The following is a 21046-nucleotide window of genomic DNA, read 5'->3' as shown; positions in this document are numbered from 1 at the left end:
GACAGTTGTGGCATGATATTAATTATGATTATGACAGTTGTGGCACAATTATAGTTTGTGACATTTAATGACCATTTGGGCATGGCCATAATTAATTACAACTAAAATATGAATGGTTAATGGGGGGTAAACCTGGTTAATTGTAAGGTATGATACCCATAGCTGATATTTACCCTGTTGAAGACAAGAGAGTGGGATGACGTAATAGCCGATGAAATCATCTACATATCTGTCACTGTCGTATACAGCAAATCGTAACAACACCAAGTCCGGGAAGTTCAAGGTGAAGCTTACAGTCTCATTCCACTGGGGGTTGAACCCTACAATACACACAAAACATGTCATATGAGGTTTAAGATAATATGTATAATTCAAATCTTGTTAAACTCTGAGTTTATTTCACAGCTGTTTTATATTAACTGATTTCACTGGTTTTCTCCTTCTCAAAAATAAAGAAAGAAAAAATAAAATAAAACATGCATCCGTTAAAATTTCACATGCTGTGAATGTTATTTTCATTAACACCTTCACACCACCTGCATTGATTAATTTGGATATAAAAGGTTATGTAACATAAATATTTTAAAATACATAACTATATATAGAACGGTTAAATGGATACTACATCTAAACACACCGTTGTTTTGTATTACACTGGTCTTCACTTGCTGGTTGTCAGACTTGGCTCCGTGTATCTCAATCTTGATGAATGGATCAATTACCTCCCCTTTCTTGGAATCTTTTGGCTTAGGAATCTGGTAGCCACTAATGATCTGTAATAAGTCAGTGAGTTAATTAATTTACAAGGTCATGGTACAGATAACTGTTGTAATCTCAAGGTCATTGCCATTACACTACAGGTGGCATTGTATTTTACGACACTCACCCAGTATTATAGACATTTTAGACATGGTTTATTGTTCAAATAAGTGCGAAACTTTACCAAACAAATATCCTAAGTACACTTAATCTGATATTTCCAGTTTTATGATTGACTGTCCTTGATCATACTCTATATTCTCCCATATAAAACACTGAGAAAATATTTCAGATACGACCATCATAATAGGAAACATATCATTTTTAAACTGAAGATGTCTTGATTTTTTAATTTTTGGACTGAAACTATTCTGGGAATAGAGATAATGGAGCAAAACTATGTCATGTCAGTTTTAATCCCAAATTAAACATGGATATCAATGAGGGATACAAATACCATATTATGACAGGTACCAGAAAAATTAGTCACTGTATCGCAAAGATATAACAAGAGGCCCATGGGCCTTAACGGTCACCTGAGATTTGAATATTTCAGTTAATTTAATTGACCCTTTTTGAACCCACCCATCAGCCCCTAGGGGTCAGTCAGGGCCAACAGGTGTATACCATTCAGCTGTCATCCAATGCTGATAATGTTAACAAAGTTAGAATGAATTCCGATAGAAATCACACAAATAATGGTCAAAAATGTGATTTCCCTATATAAACTATAGTAAAATCTACCCCCTCCCCAGGGGCAAACTTGTGACCCCAGGGTCATGAAGTTCATTACATTAGTAAAGCACTATAAGACCCTTCCACCTATGAAGAGTATTTGATTCTGTCTTAATTGGGTCTTGAGAAGAAGATCTTTGAAATTTCAGTCAATTTGACCCTTTTTAGCCCCGCCCATCAGCCCCTGGGGGTCAGTCAGGGCCAACATGTGCATACCATCAAACTGCCATCCAAAGCTGATAATGTTAACCAAATTAGAATGAATTCCAATAGAAATCCAACAAATAATAGTCAAAAATGTGATTTCCCTATATAAACTATAGTAAAGTTTACCCCCTCCCCAGGGGCAAGTCTGAGACCCCAGGGTAAGGAAATTCACAATTTTGGTAAAGCACATTAAGACTCTTCCATCTATGAAGAGTGTTTGATTCCACCATATCTGAGAGTAGAGAAGAAGATTTTTGAAGTTTTTGTTAATTTGACCCTTTTTAGCCCCGCCCATTAGCCCCTGGGGGTCAGTCAGGGCCAACATGTGCATACCATCAATCTGTTATCCCATACTGATAATGTTAACCAAATTAGATTGAATTCCAATAGAAATCCAACAAATTATAGTCAAAAATGTGATTTCCCTATATAAACTATAGTAAAGTTTACCCCCTCCCCAGGGGCAAACCCGAGACCCCTGGGTCATGAAATTCACAATTTTGGTAAAGCACCTTAAGACCCTTCCATCTATGAAGAGTGTTTGATTCCACTATATCTGAGAGTAGAGAAGAAGATTTTTTAAGTTTTAGTCAATTTGACCCTTTTTAGCCCCGCCCCTCAGGCCCCTTGGGGGTGGGGACCATATAATTCACAATTTTGGTTGACCTTTAGCCATAGAAGCTTCCTGCCAAATTTCATTGAATTTGGTTTAGGGGTTTTGGAGAAGAAGTCGAAAATGTAAATTGTTTACGGACGCACGACGGACGACGCACGACAACGGACAAAAGGGGTTTAGAATAGGTCACTTGAGACTTTGTCTCAGGTGACCTAAAAAGTGAGCAATACAGGCCCTCTAGTCCTCTTTATCAAGTGTAATATACGAGGTACCTCCCCTTACTGGATTTTGCCCATCTATTTATTGTATCTTATGCTTTAGCCACTTTCCAGGTTCATTGTTATATATGTATCATAGTACAAAAATGGTCATTTTAATAATTAGTGATATTTCAAGTATAGGTAAATTGTAGGAATATTTCAACATGAGACTATGAATTTATATTGTTTATATTTTATTACTAGACATTTGAATTAGCTTGGCAGTCAGTTTTATTAGAATCATATTGTATTTTAGAAGCTTTGATGTTTTTATTACTCAGCCAGGTAAACTGGATTAGCCTTAATTGAGTTGACACATATCTACCTGTGAACCCTCCAGCTGACAGGTGGTCACTCAACAGGCTCAATTAAAGTAATTGTAGGATAAACACTTTGAGACAGAATAGGGACTTTGTATGATTTACTACTGACCATAGCTGTTAGGTAATTGGTGTCAACATATCTTAATTACTATAGGCACCATCTAATAATTAAACTCCACCTCTTACTATTTTATTAACCAATGAAATTGAATGTTATAGTTTTGACTGTTTTGTAAAGAGTATAAATAGTTTTTAGAGAGAGAGGAGTACGAGTGCAGAAGGAGAGAGCAAGATTAGGACCCAAGTGAGTGTGAGGGTGCTGGCCTTTTACAAGGACCCGTAGACTCTGACCAATTTTGAAGTAGGGGCCAGCACCAGAGTGGACAATTTATAAAGAACTTCTGTATTGGTTGAACCTTAGTGAAATATTGATTCCAGTGAGTAAAAATAAATATTTAAGAAGAAGAGACTGTCTCCATATTGTTTCAAAGGAAATTACAGTTCACCACGGGGTTTATACGAAAGGGGTTTCATCAGGGTGTGGCTTATTCTACCAATGCTAATTCCCCAAACCAATAACTGTGTAGCCACATCCTGACGGACACACCCCACACAAGAAACACACACACCCCACAATCCCTCGTGGTGACATATGTATCCTACTTTTGTTTTTCTTGTCAATTATATCTTCATTACCCCACAAACATCTATAATCAATAAGAAAATGTAGATTGATAATTGACCCCGGCGGTGAATACCGACGAGTAACTTAACATTTACCTTCAATTTCAATCTCTTCTTCTTTGTTGGTTTTGCCAGTTGTGCAGCAAACTTTTCTTCTGTAAACATATGAAATTTTGATAAACATCATAATTATAAATTTGTTCATTTGTTATTTCCTGATTATCATCACCAGTCTACTTTGGTCAGATTAGACAGTATATCAATATATCACTTTGTGTCTATATAAATGTTTATAAAGTATATCATCTAGTTTAATGTTAACACAGCTATTTTACCATACACCTGTTTAATTTACCTGATAATTGGAAGTCCGGTCTAAGTATGTATCCGGAGCCTCCATTGTCCATGAACTTTCCATGAAGTAGTTGCATGGGTTCCCCACCTGTTGTCTGGAAGTTCAAGGCAACTGTAGGAGGAAACATCAGGTATGTTATTACATACAATACACATCTTAACAATAAATTTAGTCACATCATCTAAAACAAGCTGTTTTTGTCTTTCAAACATTTGAAGTCGAGGCTGAAGTATACTTACCCACTTGACAGCCAGCCGTCCACATAGGGACCGGGCTATAATTACTGGAGTCTGTCCGCGAGCCAGACGGGTAGGTCCTCACCAACATGTGATGGGAAAGTCGATTCACTCCTTTTATTTCATTGTTGACCATCTTGAGGACTTTGCTCTCTCCAAGTGACACAAAAATACCATCTGAACCAACATAACAGATTTGTTAGGTAATGTTATAATATGTTATATCACAAGGTACAGAGCCTCGTACAATATCCCAGGAGATATGTTATATATAATAAGGTACAGAGCCTCGTACAATATCCCAGGAGAGTGATTTACATAACCCTGGGAACATCTGAACAATATGGATATCCAGTATATTATGTCTGATTAATTTGTAGATATAATATACAGACTAAATAGATAACTGTCATGTCGTTATATAGCAAATTACAGCATATACCCTCTTAGAAAATCAAAAAAAAAAAAAATAGAATTACTAAATTTTCAAAATTGTAAAGATTTTCATATTTTGTATATTTTTCTTCGCTGAGAAAACACAGGTAAAATTACAGTGAATTTTACTCTCTTACTTGATGCAATGGATTCATCTATAGACTTGAAGCTGATGGCCTTCATGCCGACGGCATCCGAGAACTGTTTGGAAAGCTTGTGTTTGTTTTTGGCTTTACTCTTGACGTCCTCCTGACTCTCGGCCGCCTCATCCTCCTCATCACTCACCTCAGCTTCCTCTGTACTGTGACTCCATGGTAACTTCTTACCCTGTAGTATACAAGTAATGACTTTAGAGGAGGTCCACATAAAATAGTATCAACCTCATAGTGTCTGTCAAATTGTAGTGTACAAGTAATGACTTTAGAGGAGATCCATATAAAATTGTATCGACCACATAGTGCATGTCAAATTGTAGTGTACAAGTAATGACTTTAGGGGAGGGCCACATAAAATAGTATCGACCATATAGTGTCTGTCAAATTGTAGTGTACAAGTAATGACTTTACGGGGAGGGCCACATAAAATTGTATCGACCACATAGTGCATGTCAAATTGTAGTGTACAAGTAATGACTTTAGGGGAGGGCCACATAAAATTGTATCGACCACATAGTGCATGTCAAATTGTAGTGTACAAGTAATGACTTTACGGGAGGGCCATATAAAATAGTACCAACCACATAGTGTCTGTCAAATTGTAGTGTACAAGTAATGACTTTAGAGGAGGGCCACATAAAATGTATCGACCACATAGTGCCTGTCAAATTGTAGTGTACAAGTAATGACTTTAGGGGAGGGCCACATAAAATGTATCGACCACATAGTGCCTGTCAAATTGTAGTGTACAAGTAATGACTTTAGGGGAGGGCCACATAAAATTGTATCGACCACATAGTGCATGTCAAATTGTAGTGTACAAGTAATGACTTTAGGGGAGGGCCACATAAAATTGTATCGACCACATAGTGCATGTCAAATTGTAGTATACAAGTAATGACTTTAGAGGAGGTCCACATAAAATTGTACCGACCATATAGTGCATGTCCAATTGTAGTGTACAAGTAATGACTTTAGGGGAGGTCCACATAAAATAGTATCGACCACATAGTACCTGTCAAATTGTAGTGTACAAGTAATGACTTTAGAGGAGGTCCACATAAAATTGTATCGACCACATAGTGTCTGTCAAATTGTAGTATACAAGTAATGACTTTAGAGGAGGTCCACATAAAATTGTATCGACCACATAGTGCCTGTCAAATTGTAGTATACAAGTAATGACTTTAGAGGAGGTCCACATAAAATTGTATCGACCACATAGTGCCTGTCAAATTGTAGTGTACAAGTAATGACTTTAGAGGAGGTCCACATAAAACTGTATCGACCACATAGTACATGTCAAATTGTAGTGTACAAGTAATGACTTTAGAGGAGGTCCACATAAAACTGTATCGACCACATAGTACATGTCAAATTGTAGTATACAAGTAATGACTTTAGAGGAGGTCCACATAAAATTGTATCGACCACATAGTGCCTGTCAAATGGTAGTGTACAAGTAATGACTTTAGAGGAGGTCCACATAAAACTGTATCGACCACATAGTGCATGTCAAATTGTAGTGTACAAGTAATGACTTTAGAGGAGGTCCACATAAAACTGTATCGACCACATAGTGCATGTCAAATTGTAGTGTACAAGTAATGACTTTAGAGGAGGGCCACATAAAACTGTATCGACCACATAGTACCTGTCAAATTGTAGTGTACAAGTAATGACTTTAGAGGAGGGCCACATAAAATTGTATCGACCACATAGTGCATGTCAAATTGTAGTGTACAAGTAATGACTTTAGGGGAGGGCCACATAAAATTGTATCGACCACATAGTGCCTGTCAAATTCTAGTGTACAAGTAATGACTTTAGAGGAGGGCCATATAAAATTGTATCGACCACATAATGCATGTCAAATTGTAGTGTACAAGTAATGACTTTAGGGGAGGTCCACATAAAACTGTATCGACCACATAGTGCCTGTCAAATTGTAGTGTACAAGTAATGACTTTAGAGAAGGTCCACATAAAATTGTATCGACCACATAGTGCATGTCAAATTGTAGTGTACAAGTAATGACTTTAGAGGAGGGCCACATAAAATTGTATCGACCACATAGTGTCTGTCAAATTGTAGTGTACAAGTAATGACTTTAGAGGAGGCCCACATAAAACTGTATCGACCACATAGTGCCTGTCAAATTGTAGTGTACAAGTAATGACTTTAGGGGAGGGCCACATAAAACTGTATCGACCACATAGTGCATGTCAAATTGTAGTGTACAAGTAATGACTTTAGAGGAGGGCCACATAAAATTGTATCGACCACATAATGCATGTCAAATTGTAGTGTACAAGTAATGACTTTACGGGAGGGCCACATAAAATTGTATCGACCACATAGTGCCTGTCAAATTGTAGTGTACAAGTAATGACTTTAGAGGAGGGCCACATAAAACTGTATCGACCACATAGTGCATGTCAAATTGTAGTGTACAAGTAATGACTTTAGGTGAGGGTCAGATAAAATTGTATCGACCATATAGTACCTGTCAAATTGTAGTGTACAAGTAATGACTTTGGGGAGGGCCACATAAAATTGTATCGACCACATAGTGCATGTCAAATTGTAGTGTACAAGTAATGACTTTGGGGAGGGACACATAAAATTGTATCGACCACGTAGTGCCTGTCAAATTGTAGTATATAAGTAATGACTTTAGGGGAGGGCCACATAAAATTGTATCAACCACATAATGCATGTCAAATTGTAGTGTACAAGTAATGACTTAAGGGAGAGCCACATAAAATTGTATCGACCACATAGTGCATGTCAAATTGTAGTGTACAAGTAATGACTTTACGGGAGGTCCACATAAAATTGTATCGACCACATAGTGCCTGTCAAATTGTAGTGTACAAGTAATAACATTAGGGGAGGTCCACATAAAATTGTATCTACCACATAGTACATGTCCAATTGCAGTGTACAAGTAATGACTAAAGGCGATTTGGTTTGGTATATTTTGTTTACCATATCATATTAACAGCCAGGGTCATTTAAGGACGTGCCTAGTTTTGGAGGTGGAGGAAAGTCGGAGTACCCGAAGAAAAACCACTGACCTAGGGTCAGTACCAGGCAACTGCCCCATGTGGGTTTCGCACTCGCAACCCAGAGGTAGAGGGCTAGTGATAAAGGGACATGCACATTAACCTCTCGGCTACCGCGGCCCAGTGGTGGAGGGCTAGTGATAAAGGGACATGCACATTAACCTCTCGGCGACCAACTTTTGGTGAGAGCCACATATAAATTATATCGACAACATGGTCAATGTCAAATCGCAGTGTACCAATAATACCAATAAGGATTACAAATTGCAATACATTTCGTATTTTAATGCAGATTTTTTGGTTAACGTTATACAGCTGTAATACTTTCTTCATTAAAAATGCTCCAAAGTGACTGTAATTGTCAATGAGCCATAAAACAATACAACAGCCATCCTGTATGAAAGTGAGGATTTTACCATATCAATCGTGTGGTAAGACCAATGGGCGCATTACAGAACAATGACTATCTCTGGTTGGCTGTAGTACAATAAATGTACAGGCTTACAATGGGCTTATTATCAGATAAATACGGTATAGATGTACCTTAAGGATAATTTTTCCCATCAAATCGGCAGGAGATGGAACCTTTTCTGGTAGTTCTGTAGGAGCATACACTAAATCTGGAAAATAAAAAGTTAATACACAGTCATATATAATCAACAGAGATGAATTGCATGGTCGTGGTATCCGAGATTGGCTTAGTCATAAGAAGTCATTAGAAAAGTGAGTTTTACCTCCTAGAATGCTACGTATATGTTTGACTGAAGTCATAAGAAAAGTGAGTCTTACCTCCTAGAATGCTACGTATATGTTTGTCTGAAGTCATTAGAAAAGTGAGTCTTACCTCCTAGAATGCTGGGTATATGTTTGGCTGAAGTCATAAGAAAAGTGAGTCTTACCTCCTAGAATGCTGCGTATATGTTTTGCCATGACCGTCTGCTGCTTTATAGAACAATGGTTTTCTATGGACAAGATCACTGGGTAACTGAAAAACACAAAAAGAAAAAAAGTTATTTAACAGTTTCTGAATGAATAAATTCACGACATTTTATGTAGGTATCTACAGACATTGTTTGTGTTATAAAGATCTACAGGATCGGTCATGAGGAATTTCATAAACAAGTTTAATAATTTGATATGTCACTCACCTAAGAATTCTATCTACGACATATAACTCACATTTTTGAGAATATCAGTGAAAACTCTATAGTTAATCTCTATAATGATTAAGACAGACAAACGATTGGGTGGTTAGTTTTTCTCTACATTGATAATTGTGTGACATCGTAGTTATTGTAAGGTCATAAAAGTGACTTCATAGTAGTGTTATTACACATATCTTATGATGCCATTATGACATGGCTGAATTACACGGTACAAAAGAACTTTTGTGATAAACACTAACAAAAAATGTTTTATTGTGAACTAAAGGAATAATTACAGTATTGGTTTAGGGAAAGATTCCTGGTGATAAGAGGGCTGGTATCATTTCCTGGTCAGACGGTTATAAATATTTATCATTGTCAAAAAGCGAATTTAGATTCTGTGCAGAGCTTTCAAACAATCTTGGATAATTTATATTTAGGATAAACAGACAAATTTACAAGCAGATAATTAAAAAATAGAATTCAAACCAAAATGAAAAACAATAGATATTTCACACATCTACAAATATTTTTCGAGTTTTCAATAGTGAGTCTATTATAAAGCCATACTCAGTAATAATATTACTGACATTCTGTGGAAATTGAAATACTAATCATTTTGTAGGCTAGGTAAAAAGCAGAGTTAATTCATACGGAAAAGCAAGAGATGTGCATAGCAAAATCACTACCAAACAGCTAATTATAAACAATGATTATCTATATATTAAAACAATTATGAAAAACCTACAAATCATATTAATGAGATTAAAGGTAAGGTGGCCCATATTAATGACAAATCAGATGTTTCAGAATCTTGTTTTGATAATTATAATACATGTGTATTTCAGCAGGAGTTCTGCTCTTAGGTCCGCAATGGAAAGTTATCTGCCCTTGACCAATACCCTATAGCTTTTAATAGACGCAATTCTACAAAAATGGGTAGATTTGATGTTCCTCAAACATTAATTATCTCCCCTTGATCAATTCTCTACAGCTTGAATTAAACCATTTATAAATAGAACTGTTCCTCAATAGTAAAATATCTTTCCTTCACCAACATTCTAAAATATTCTTAAGCTTCAATTATTATTCCTTAAAGAAAGGTATTTTTTTTTGTCCTTGTTGACTTTAATACACATTAAATGTCTGTAAACCTTACACACTCAATGACATTTATATACTCTGTCAGAAGCTATTCACATGTTTGGTGGATATAAGATGTACAATATATCTAACAATATGGTTTATATTATCTTGTGCTGTAGATCAACTTTATTTTTAATCATATTCAGTGAGTGTTTGAAATCTCCATTTAAGATTCTGTAAAAGTGACAGAATAAAAAGTGCCATGACTTTTAGTTTTATCAATATCACAACAAATCATGGCTGTCTTACCTGTACAGTCGATGCTAATTAATTAATATTAAGTGATAATTAAAAATCAAATTGTCAGCTTTTGTTACTGATATAGCCAAGATCACACCACAAAGATGTGTAAGTACACCCCTCGATCCCGTCACAATATCAATTGGAACTGATTCATTTAACCTGGTATTCATAGAAATACCGTTCCCTGTGTGTGAAACTAGTCCTGACAGTCCATTAGTGGTACCTATACTAACATGTCACATTACACGTGAGTGGAGCAGAGTTCAGCTGATAATATTTATGCAATAGAGAAATTTAAATGAAAACAGACATACACAAAATAAAAACCTAATTAAAAACCTATCTTTCAATCTGTGTCCTTAAAACAGGTAAATTTACAATTTAAAAGTTTAAAACAGATTCCATAGCTAATTGGTCAAACTGGCCTCAAAGTCTAATCGATACACTGTCCTCCAAAAGATGCTTCACCTATTATGTCTAAATGTTTACACAAGAAAATAAAATGTGGCAATTTCTTAATTTAATTCATTTTAGCAATAACTGTACTCAATCTGAAAAGAAAAATATCATGACAAAAAATCATCCACATTTTGATGTTTTTTTCACCTTACAATAATTCGTACATATTACTGTTAATATTATGGCAACTGGTCATAGGTATTGCTATATATCCCATAGTGAAATTGCTTTTACTGAATTACAAAAAAAATGTCTGAACAGTTTTAACAATATAGGACTTCTAGATGAAAGTGTATGAGATCTAAAACAAACAGAAAAAACACAACAGCAAGTGTCATCCTAGTACAAAATCAAATACATCACTAGTCTTGATCAAATTAACTCTTGTGATCCTAAGACAAAACCAAATATAGCAAAATACTAATCAAGGTCATGTTAACTCTTGTTAACTCTTGTGATCCTAAGAAAAAACCAAATACAGCAAAATACTAATCAAGGTCATGTTAACTCTTGTGATCTTAAGAATTTATACCAAATATGGAAAATCAGTAGTCAATGTCATGTTAGTTCTTGTTTTAATGCATATGGAACACCTGAAGTTTTAAGTTAAAATAATCTACTTCTAATATCAAGTATTTTACAACTTCCCAACACTGTTAAACTTGCACAAAGACAGAACAACCCACATGTGAGAGGAACAACAACCCACACACATGTGAGAGAGAGAGAGAGAGAGAAAAAAACAGGTAGAAATGAATGAAGGATGGTAGGATTTACCTTCTGTCCCCTTGATCCCTTCTGAAGAGTAAAAGCATGCACAAAACACATAACGTTACATAATCAGCCCGCATGTGTCACAATGCTCAGTATCGTTAGTATAGTCTATATCATATAAATTACATAATCAGCCCGTATGTGTCACAATGCTCAGTATCGTTAGTATAGTCTATATCATATAAATACACAAAAGGAGGCAATTTCAAATTAAGTTCAGCATCTTTCCATTATTATTGAAATGAAAATGAAATGACTACACTAAGAGATATAATGTAGGTTACAGGAAAACTAAGGTAAAGCTGTAACCTTTGATATACACTTTATAGTCACTGATCTACAGTATAGATATATATATCCTGAAACTCGGCACAGAAAGAGAGAATGAGATGGGACTTCTACAAATCCAAGGCATGCTATCAGGTTCAATCAAGTGAGAGATTATATATAGGTGTGATGTATATAATGTATATAAAGGAATTAAACAGATCATAGACAATAGATCTAGGGGTATCTCTAAGTCAGTAGTTACCTAGGTATCAGGGGTCACCTATAAATTAGTAGTTACCTAGGTATCAGGGGTCACCTATAAATTAGTAGTTACCTAGGTATCAGGGGTCACCTATAAATCAGTAGTTACCTAGGTATCAGGGGTCACCTATAAATCAGTAGTTACCTAGGTATCAGGGGTCACCTATAAATCAGTAGTTACCTAGATATCAGGGGTCACCTATAAATCAGTAGTTACCTAGATAACAGGGGTCACCTATAAATCAATAGTTACCTAGGTATCAGGGGTCACCTATAAATCAGTAGTGACCTAGATATCAGGGGTCACCTATAAATCAGTAGTTACCTAGGTATCAGGGGTCACCTATAAATCAGTAGTTACCTAGATATCAGTGGTCACCTATAAATTAGTAGTTACCTAGGTATCAGGGGTCACCTATAAATCAGTAGTTACCTAGATATCAGGGGTCACCTATAAATCAGTAGTTACCTAGGTATCAGTGGTCACCTATAAATTAGTAGTTACCTAGGTATCAGGGGTCACCTATAAATCAGTAGTTACCTAGATATCAGGGGTCACCTATAAATCAGTAGTTACCTAGATATCAGGGGTCACCTATAAATCAGTAGTTACCTAGATATCAGGGGTCACCTATAAATCAGTAGTTACCTAGATTTCAGGGGTCACCAATAAATCAGTAGTTACCTAGATATCAGGGGTCACCTATAAATCAGTAGTTACCTAGATAACAGGGGTCACCTATAAATCAGTAGTTACCTAGATATCAGGGGTCACCTATAAATCAGTAGTTACCTAGATATCAGGGGTCACCTATAAATCAGTAGTTACCTAGATATCAGGGGTCACCAATAAATCAGTAGTTACCTAGATATCAGGGGTCACCTATAAATCAGTAGTTACCTAGATATCAGGGGTCACCTATAAATCAGTAGTTACCTAGATATCAGGGGTCACCTATAAATCAGTAGTTACCTAGATTTCAGGGGTCACCAATAAATCAGTAGTTACCTAGATATCAGGGGTCACCTATACATCAATAGTTACCTAGATATCAGCGGTCACCTATAAATTAGTGGTGACCTAGATATCAGGGGTCACCTATAAATTAGTGGTGACCTAGATATCAGGGGTCACCTATAAATCAGTAGTTACCTAGATATCAGGGGTCACCTATAAATTAGTGGCTACCTAGGTATCAGGGGTCAACTTTAAATCAGTAGTGACCTAGATAACAGGGGTCACCTATAAATCAGTAGTTACCTAGATTTCAGGGGTCACCAATAAATCAGTAGTTACCTAGATATCAGGGGTCACCTATACATCAATAGTTACCTAGATATCAGGGGTCACCTATAAATCAGTAGTTACCTAGATATCTGGGGTCACCTATAAATTAGTAGTTACCTAGATATCAGGTGGTCACCTATAAATCAGTAGTTACCTAGATATCAGGGGTCACCTATAAATCAGTAGTTACCTAGATATCAGCGGTCACCTATAAATTAGTGGTGACCTAGATATCAGGGGTCACCTATAAATTAGTGGTGACCTAGATATCAGGGGTCACCTATAAATCAGTAGTAACCTAGATATCAGGGGTCACCTATAAATTAGTGGCTACCTAGGTATCAGGGGTCAACTTTAAATCAGTAGTGACCTAGATAACAGGGGTCACCTATAAATCAATAGTTACCTAGGTTTCAGGGGTCACCTATAAATTAGTGGTGACCTAGATACCAGGGGTCACCTATAAATTAGTGGTGACCTAGATACCAGGGGTCACCTATAAATTAGTGGCTACCTAGATATCAGGGGTCACCTATAAATAAGTAGTTTCTCATTCTGAAGTTACACACCAACTTTCACCAACATCTACCTCTAGGTAGGTGTTAGATGGCCTGTGATCATTAGTTACTGAGGGTTAGTAGTTAACTAGGGGCTGACCATGCATTTGTATCTACAGCAGTTCTAGGTCACCCACACTTTGATAACAGCATGCTGTATTGATATTAAGACAATGAAGATTTCTCATTTCAGTCCCTTTCTACCTACAAATACTCCTGTATAGTATACATATCTTTATTCAGCTGTGAAATCTACTGTTGAGATATGTACTGAGGACAGACTGGTGAAATAGAACTACAGTAGCTATGTGTTAAAGAAGCTTTCTTGATTGATAGGATAATTACTATGATCATATACAAGGATCAGCTGTTGATAGAGATGGTAGTCCGGTTGATTTCCGAAACATGGACAAAGTAATCAAGTATGTGGTACCTGGTAACTATGGGAACCCCTGAGTTACCATACACACTCCTACAACCATTAGGATAATGTCTCATAGAAACCAGTTCTACTGTTCCTACTTACGGTGAGGAGTGGAAGGCATAGTCCTTTATGGCACCGATCACATCACGGAACAGAATCTTAGAGGTGAGGGTATAACCATGGTAAATCACAGGCTCGTCATCTGGTCCATCCCAACAATCAACTGTAAATAAACAACAAAACTAACTAATGTGTAACCATGGTAACTCACTTGTCATCTGGTCCGTCCCAACAATCAACTGTAAATAAACAACATAAATAACTAATGTGTAACCATGGTAACTCAGGCTCCTCATCTGGTCCGTCCCAACAATCAACTGTAAATAAACAACATCACTAACTAATGGACATATTTAGTAATTTAAGGTACAAAATATATTTGCCCTGATATTTATAAAAGGTTTGAAGTTTATTTACAGTAAAGCATGAAAACTAACAAAACTAGAAAATGTCTGTAAGACACAAATGCCCATGCAGCTATGTGACCTTGGCATACAGTTTGTCTAATATCTGTGAAAGAATTAAGTGGCTAAGGGATTTAAGTAAATCAATTGATGATTTTCTATATATAGCAAGTAAGGCCTTGACCTTGACACTCTGAAGCACATGTTGTTCGATGTATGCTCACATTCTTGACCTTTGTGTATTTAACAAAATCTGTCAAAGATTTAAGTTACTGGGTGTTAAAATTGAATTGAGACAGGACAGGACAGTGTCTATGAAGTCATTTTGACCTTGGAACCCTGAAGTACAAAAACTAATGTTCAGGGTATTTTGTATGTATAAGCTGTGTTTGGTGTATTAACTTTCATCAAAATCTTTAAGAAATATGATGAAACTACCATGATGACATTGAATTCGTTGATATTTTTTTTTTTTTCATATTTAGCAAAGGTAACCTTCTGCCATCTTGAATCCTGTACCAGGATTTTTTTTTTAAATGAACATTGTCATGTAATCATCCCCCTTACCAAGTTTCATTGTGATTAGCTTTAAATAGAACTAGAGTTATTACTGGATATGTTTTCAGCTAATCAGAGGATAATAAATTGCAGCCATTTAGATTTCTTATCAAATGAACACTGCAATTGTTTCAGTATAACCCAACCACATGTACATAAACTGTACCAATTTTCATTAAAATTGGACATTATCTAAATATTGACCAATCAGAAGCCTCCATTTGGGGGCCATCTTGAATCACTATTCGGCGTTTTATTTCTTCATTCTTCATTCTACATAATACTTATGGTATACTTCAGGTGAGGATCACATTGACAGTTCCTGAGATTAGCTAGTTAGATTGTGTCGGACGCAACAGGACACAACAGAACACTGTAGAATGGGACAGGACAGAATACATATATACCATTAACATCTGTGCAGCATATCATGTTACAGGATCATAGATAAATTATCATGTTAGCCAGAAAATCTTAGAATTTGAAGTCATTTACTTACGTTCGACACAGCGACAGCCACGTGACAGAGCAGTGATATAGGCCTCCACACGACTGGGACCCTTCAGTTGATCTTCCACTAGATATCTGTAAAGTTACAATCAGATATCTGTAAGGTTACAACCAGATATCTGTAAGGTTACAACCAGATATCTGTAAAGTTACAACCAGATATCTGTAAAGTTACAATCAGATATCTGTAAGGTTACAACCGGGTAACTGTAAGGTTACAATCAGATATCTGTAAAGTTACAACCAGATATCTGTAAAGTTACAATCAGATATCTGTAAGGTTACAACCAGATATCTGTAAGGTTACAACCAGATATCTTTAAGGTTAGAATCAGATATATGTAAAGTTATACAACCTGATATATGTAAGGTTAGAATCAGATATCTGTAAGGTTACAACCAGGTATCTGTAAGGTTAGAATCAGATATCTGTAAAGTTACAACCAGATATCTGTATGGTTACTATCAGATATCTGTAAGGTTACAAACAGATATCTGTAAGGTTACAACCATATATCTAAGGTTACAACCAGATATTTGTGAGGTTACAATCAGATATCTGTAAAGTAACAACCAGATATCTCTAAAGTTACAACCAGATATCTGTAAAGTTACAACCAGATATCTGTAAAGTAACAATAAGATATCTAAGGTTACAACCATATATCTGTAAGGTTACAATAATATCTTATATTTGTGAGGTTACAACTAGATATCTGTATGGTTACAATAATATCTTAAAGGTTACAACCAGATATTTGTGAGGTTACAACCTGATATCTTCAAGGTTACAACCAGATATCTGTAAGGTTACAACCAGATATCTGTAAGGTTACAACTAGATATCTGTAAAGTTACATCTGTAAGGTTACAACCATATATCTGTAAAGTTACAATAAGATATCTGTAAAGTTACAATAAGATATCTGTAAGGCTACAATAAGATATCTGTAAGGCTACAATCAGATATTTTTAAGGATACAACCAGATATCTGTTAAGTTAAAACCAGATATCTTTACATTGTTAACAAGTGAAAACAAAGGCAGTACTTACTTTTAATGAACAAATCTACACTGAGATTCTGATGCTGTAGGACATAATATTTGATAAACAAGAGATCCCAGAGGGATCTTGGCGCCCACCATTGAATGATCTTTATAGGTTCCATGTCAGATTGATCTTTTCTCTACTTTTCCCTTCCTCTAAGTCTTACTAATCTGTGTAAGTTCAGAAACAGCCCTCTAGTACTTTTCAAACAAGGGGAACCTATATATAAAATTTAAGATTTAGCGATAATGGCTGTCTGTTGTTTTCGGATTGGTCCCAAAATGCAACACCAGGGACCAAGGGGAACCTACATATGAAATTTGAGAAAGATCCCTTCAGTACCTTCTGTAAAATAGCGATAACAAACTTCAATTGTCAAAATACAAGATGGCTGCCTGTTGGGGAGGTTGTTTTCTGACTGGTCTCAAAATCCAATATGCATAACTAGGCACAGAGGGCAACCTCCAAATGAAATTTCAGAAAGATCCCTTCAGCAATTTCTGATAAAGAGCGATAACAAACTTCAATTGTCAAAATCCAAGATGGCTGCCTGTCGGCCATGTTGTTTTCCTATTGGTCCCAAGATGCAATATGCAGAACTACAAACCAAGGGAAACTTACAAAAATGTTTCAGAAAGATCCCTTCAGTACTTTCTTAAAAATAGCGATAACAAACTTCAATTGTCAAAATCCAAGATGGCTGCCTGTCAGCCATGTTGTTTTCTGATTGGTCTCAAAATGCAATATGCATAACTAGGCACCGAGGGGAACCTACATATGAAATTTGAGAAAGATCCCTTCAGCACTTTCTTAGAAATAGCGATAATAAGTTTCAATTGTCAAAATCTAAGATGGCTGCCTGTCGGCCATGTTGTTTTCCGATTGGTCTCAAAATGTAATATGCATAACTAGGCACCAAGGGAAACATACATATAAAAATTTGAGAAAGATCCCTTCAGTACTTTCTCAGAAATAGCGATAACAAACTTCAATTGTCAAAATCCAAGATGGCTGCCTGTCGGCCATGTTGTTTTCTGATAGGTCTCAAAATGTAATATGCATAACTAGGCACCATGGGGAGCCTACATATGAAATTTGAGAAAGATCCCTTTAGTACTTTCTCAGAAATAGCGATAACAAACTTCAATTATCAAAATCCAAGATGGCTGCCTGTCGGCCATGTTGTTTTCCGATTGGTCTCAAAATGTAATATGCATAACTAGGCACCAAGGGGAACCTACATATGAAATTTGAGAAAGATCCCTTCAGTACTTTCTCAGAAAGAGCGATAACAAACTTCAATTATCAAAATCCAAGATGGCTGCCTATCGGCCATGTTGTTTTCCGATTGGTCTCAAAATGTAATATGCATAACTAGGCACCAAGGGGAGCCTACATATGGAATTTGAGAAAGATCCCTTCAGTACTTTCTCAGAAATAGCGATAACAAACTTCAATTATCAAAATCCAAGATGGCTGCCTGTCGGCCATGTTGTTTTCCGATTGGTCTCAAAATGTAATATGCATAACTAGGCACCAAGGGGAGCCTACATATGAAATTTGAGAAAGATCCCTTCAGTCCTTTCTCAGAAATAGCGATAACAAACTTCAATTATCAAAATCCAAGATGGCTGCCTGTCGGCCATGTTGTTTTCCGATTGGTCTCAAAATGTAATATGCATAACTAGGCACCAAGGGGAACCTACCTATGAAATTTGAGAAAGATCCCTTCAGTACTTTCTCAGAAAGAGCGATAACAAACTTCAATTATCAAAATCCAAGATGGCTGCCTATCGGCCATGTTGTTTTCCGATTGGTCTCAAAATGTAATATGCATAACTAGGCACCAAGGGGAGCCTACATATGGAATTTGAGAAAGATCCCTTTAGTACTTTCTCAGAAATAGCGATAACAAACTTCAATTATCAAAATCCAAGATGGCTGCCTATCGGCCATGTTGTTTTCCGATTGGTCTCAAAATGTAATATGCATAACTAGGCACCAAGGGGAGCCTACATATGAAATTTGAGAAAGATCCCTTTAGTACTTTCTCAGAAATAGCGATAACAAACTTCAATTATCAAAATCCAAGATGGCTGCCTGTCGGCCATGTTGTTTTCCGATTGGTCTCAAAATGTAATATGCATAACTAGGCACCAAGGGGAGCCTACATATGAAATTTGAGAAAGATCCCTTCAGTACTTTCTCAGAAATAGCGATAACAAACTTCAATTGTCAAATTCCAAGATGGCTGCCTGTCGGCCATGTTGTTTTCCGATTGGTCTCAAAATGCAATATGCATAACTAGGCACCAAGTGGAGCCTACATATGAAATTTGAGAAAGATCCCTTCAGTACTTTCTCAGAAATAGCGATAACAAACTTCAATTGTCAAAATCCAAGATGGCTGCCTGTCGGCCATGTTGTTTTCCGATTGGTCTCAAAATGCAATATGCATAACTAGGCACCAAGGGGAACCCACATATGAAATTTGAGAAAGACCCCTTCAGTAGTTTCTGAGGATTAGCGATAACAAGAATTGTTTACGGACGGACGGAGGGACGGACGGACGGAGGGACGGACGGACGGAGGGACGGACGGACGGACGGACGTACCCACATACTGACCTTAGGTGGAACTTATCTTAAGTGGTACGGTTCTTAAGTGGTAAAATTCTAAAGCGGTATTTTATTAAGCTCAATAATTGCTTAAATGGTATAAAAATAATTAAGTTCAACGATATCTTAAGCAGAACAAATGGACAGTGGCGCCCTCTATCACAATGTGTATTGTCCGTCTTAAGAGGTAACATATATAAATTAACATTTTGAATAAAGAAATTAAAAGAATTTATTCAACAGCAAGGTTTGTAATTTATAATTATTAAAATAAAATCTTTCTCTGCAATATTTATAGTGTGAAATAACTTTATTCATGATTTAAAGAAATGAAAGAATTTTTGCTGCAGAGACGATGCTATATTGAATAACAGTAAGCTAAAATATGACTAATTAATCCAAAATAAAATTGAATAACTTTCTTTAATTTCTTTAATTGTAATTTTCAAAATACCACAAGACATGGACTCTTGACTACTAGAACCATTAATGTGTCCATTTAAGTCTAATACTACCACACAAGACATGGACTCTTGACCACTAAAGAAACAAGAATGTGTCCATTTTAGTCAAATACTACCACACAAGACATGGACTCTTGACCACTAAAGAAACCTCAATGTGTCCATTCTAGTCAAATACTACCACACAAGACATGGACTCTTGACCACTAAAGAAACCTCAATGTGTCCATTCTAGTCTAATACTACCACACAAGACATGGACTCTTGACCACTAAAGAAATCTCAATGTGTCCATTCTAGTCAAATACCACCACATAAGACATGGACTCTTGACCACTAAAGAAACCTCAATGTGTCCATTCTAGTCAAATACTACCACACAAGACATGGACTCTTGACCACTAAAGAAACCTCAATGTGTCCATTCTAGACAAATACCACCTCACAAAACATGGACTCTTGACCACTAAAGAAACCTCAATGTGTCCATTCTAGTCATATACTACCACACAAGACATGGACTCTTGACCACTAAAGAAACAAGAATGTGTCCATTCTAGTCAAATACTACCACAAAAGACATGGACTCTTGACCACTAAAGAAACCTCAATGTGTCCATTCTAGTCTAATACCACCACACAAGACATGGACTCTTGACCACTAAAGAAACCTCAATGTGTCCATTCTAGTCAAATACTACCACACAAGACATGGACTCGTGACCACTAAAGAAACCTCAATGTGTCCATTCTAGTCAAATACTACCACACAAGACATGGACCCGTGACCACTAAAGAAACCTCAATGTGTCCAATCTAGTCAAATACTACCACACAAGACATGGACCCGTGACCACTAAAGAAACAAGAATGTGTCAATTCTAGTCAAATACTACCACACAAGTCATGGACTCTTGACCAGAGAAACCTTAATGTGTCCATTCTAGTCTAATATACCACCAAGAAATGGACGTGCCATAAAGAA

General features: G+C 36.4%; 1 protein-coding gene across 8 annotated transcripts in view; it reads right to left on the bottom strand.

The window, feature by feature from the left end:
• The window catches only part of LOC117336869 (1-phosphatidylinositol 4,5-bisphosphate phosphodiesterase eta-2-like), a 90460-nt gene that overhangs the window by 4037 nt on the left and 65377 nt on the right, over positions 1 to 21046 (bottom strand). For 7 of the 8 annotated variants that reach the window (XR_004534693.1, XR_004534694.1, XM_033897601.1 and 4 more), the window contains 11 exons: positions 15922 to 16007; positions 14503 to 14623; positions 11604 to 11624; positions 8733 to 8818; positions 8377 to 8453; positions 4748 to 4937; positions 4179 to 4352; positions 3940 to 4050; positions 3681 to 3739; positions 638 to 773; positions 174 to 320 (listed from right to left, as the gene is read on the bottom strand). Coding sequence is in view for 6 of the 8 variants with exons in the window: in XM_033897601.1 (XP_033753492.1) it covers positions 174 to 320; positions 638 to 773; positions 3681 to 3739; positions 3940 to 4050; positions 4179 to 4352; positions 4748 to 4937; positions 8377 to 8453; positions 8733 to 8818; positions 11604 to 11624; positions 14503 to 14623; positions 15922 to 16007 (1208 nt within the window). In the remaining 2 variants the exon portion in view is untranslated. The remainder of the gene's footprint in view (positions 1 to 173; positions 321 to 637; positions 774 to 3680; positions 3740 to 3939; positions 4051 to 4178; positions 4353 to 4747; positions 4938 to 8376; positions 8454 to 8732; positions 8819 to 11603; positions 11625 to 14502; positions 14624 to 15921; positions 16008 to 21046) is intronic. The other variant, XM_033897600.1, reaches the window with a different exon arrangement.

The sequence above is a fragment of the Pecten maximus genome, chromosome 10, assembly GCF_902652985.1.
Source record: "Pecten maximus chromosome 10, xPecMax1.1, whole genome shotgun sequence".
In the NCBI taxonomy this organism is placed as follows: domain Eukaryota; kingdom Metazoa; phylum Mollusca; class Bivalvia; order Pectinida; family Pectinidae; genus Pecten; species Pecten maximus.
This window is presented reverse-complemented; position numbering and strand designations above follow the sequence as displayed.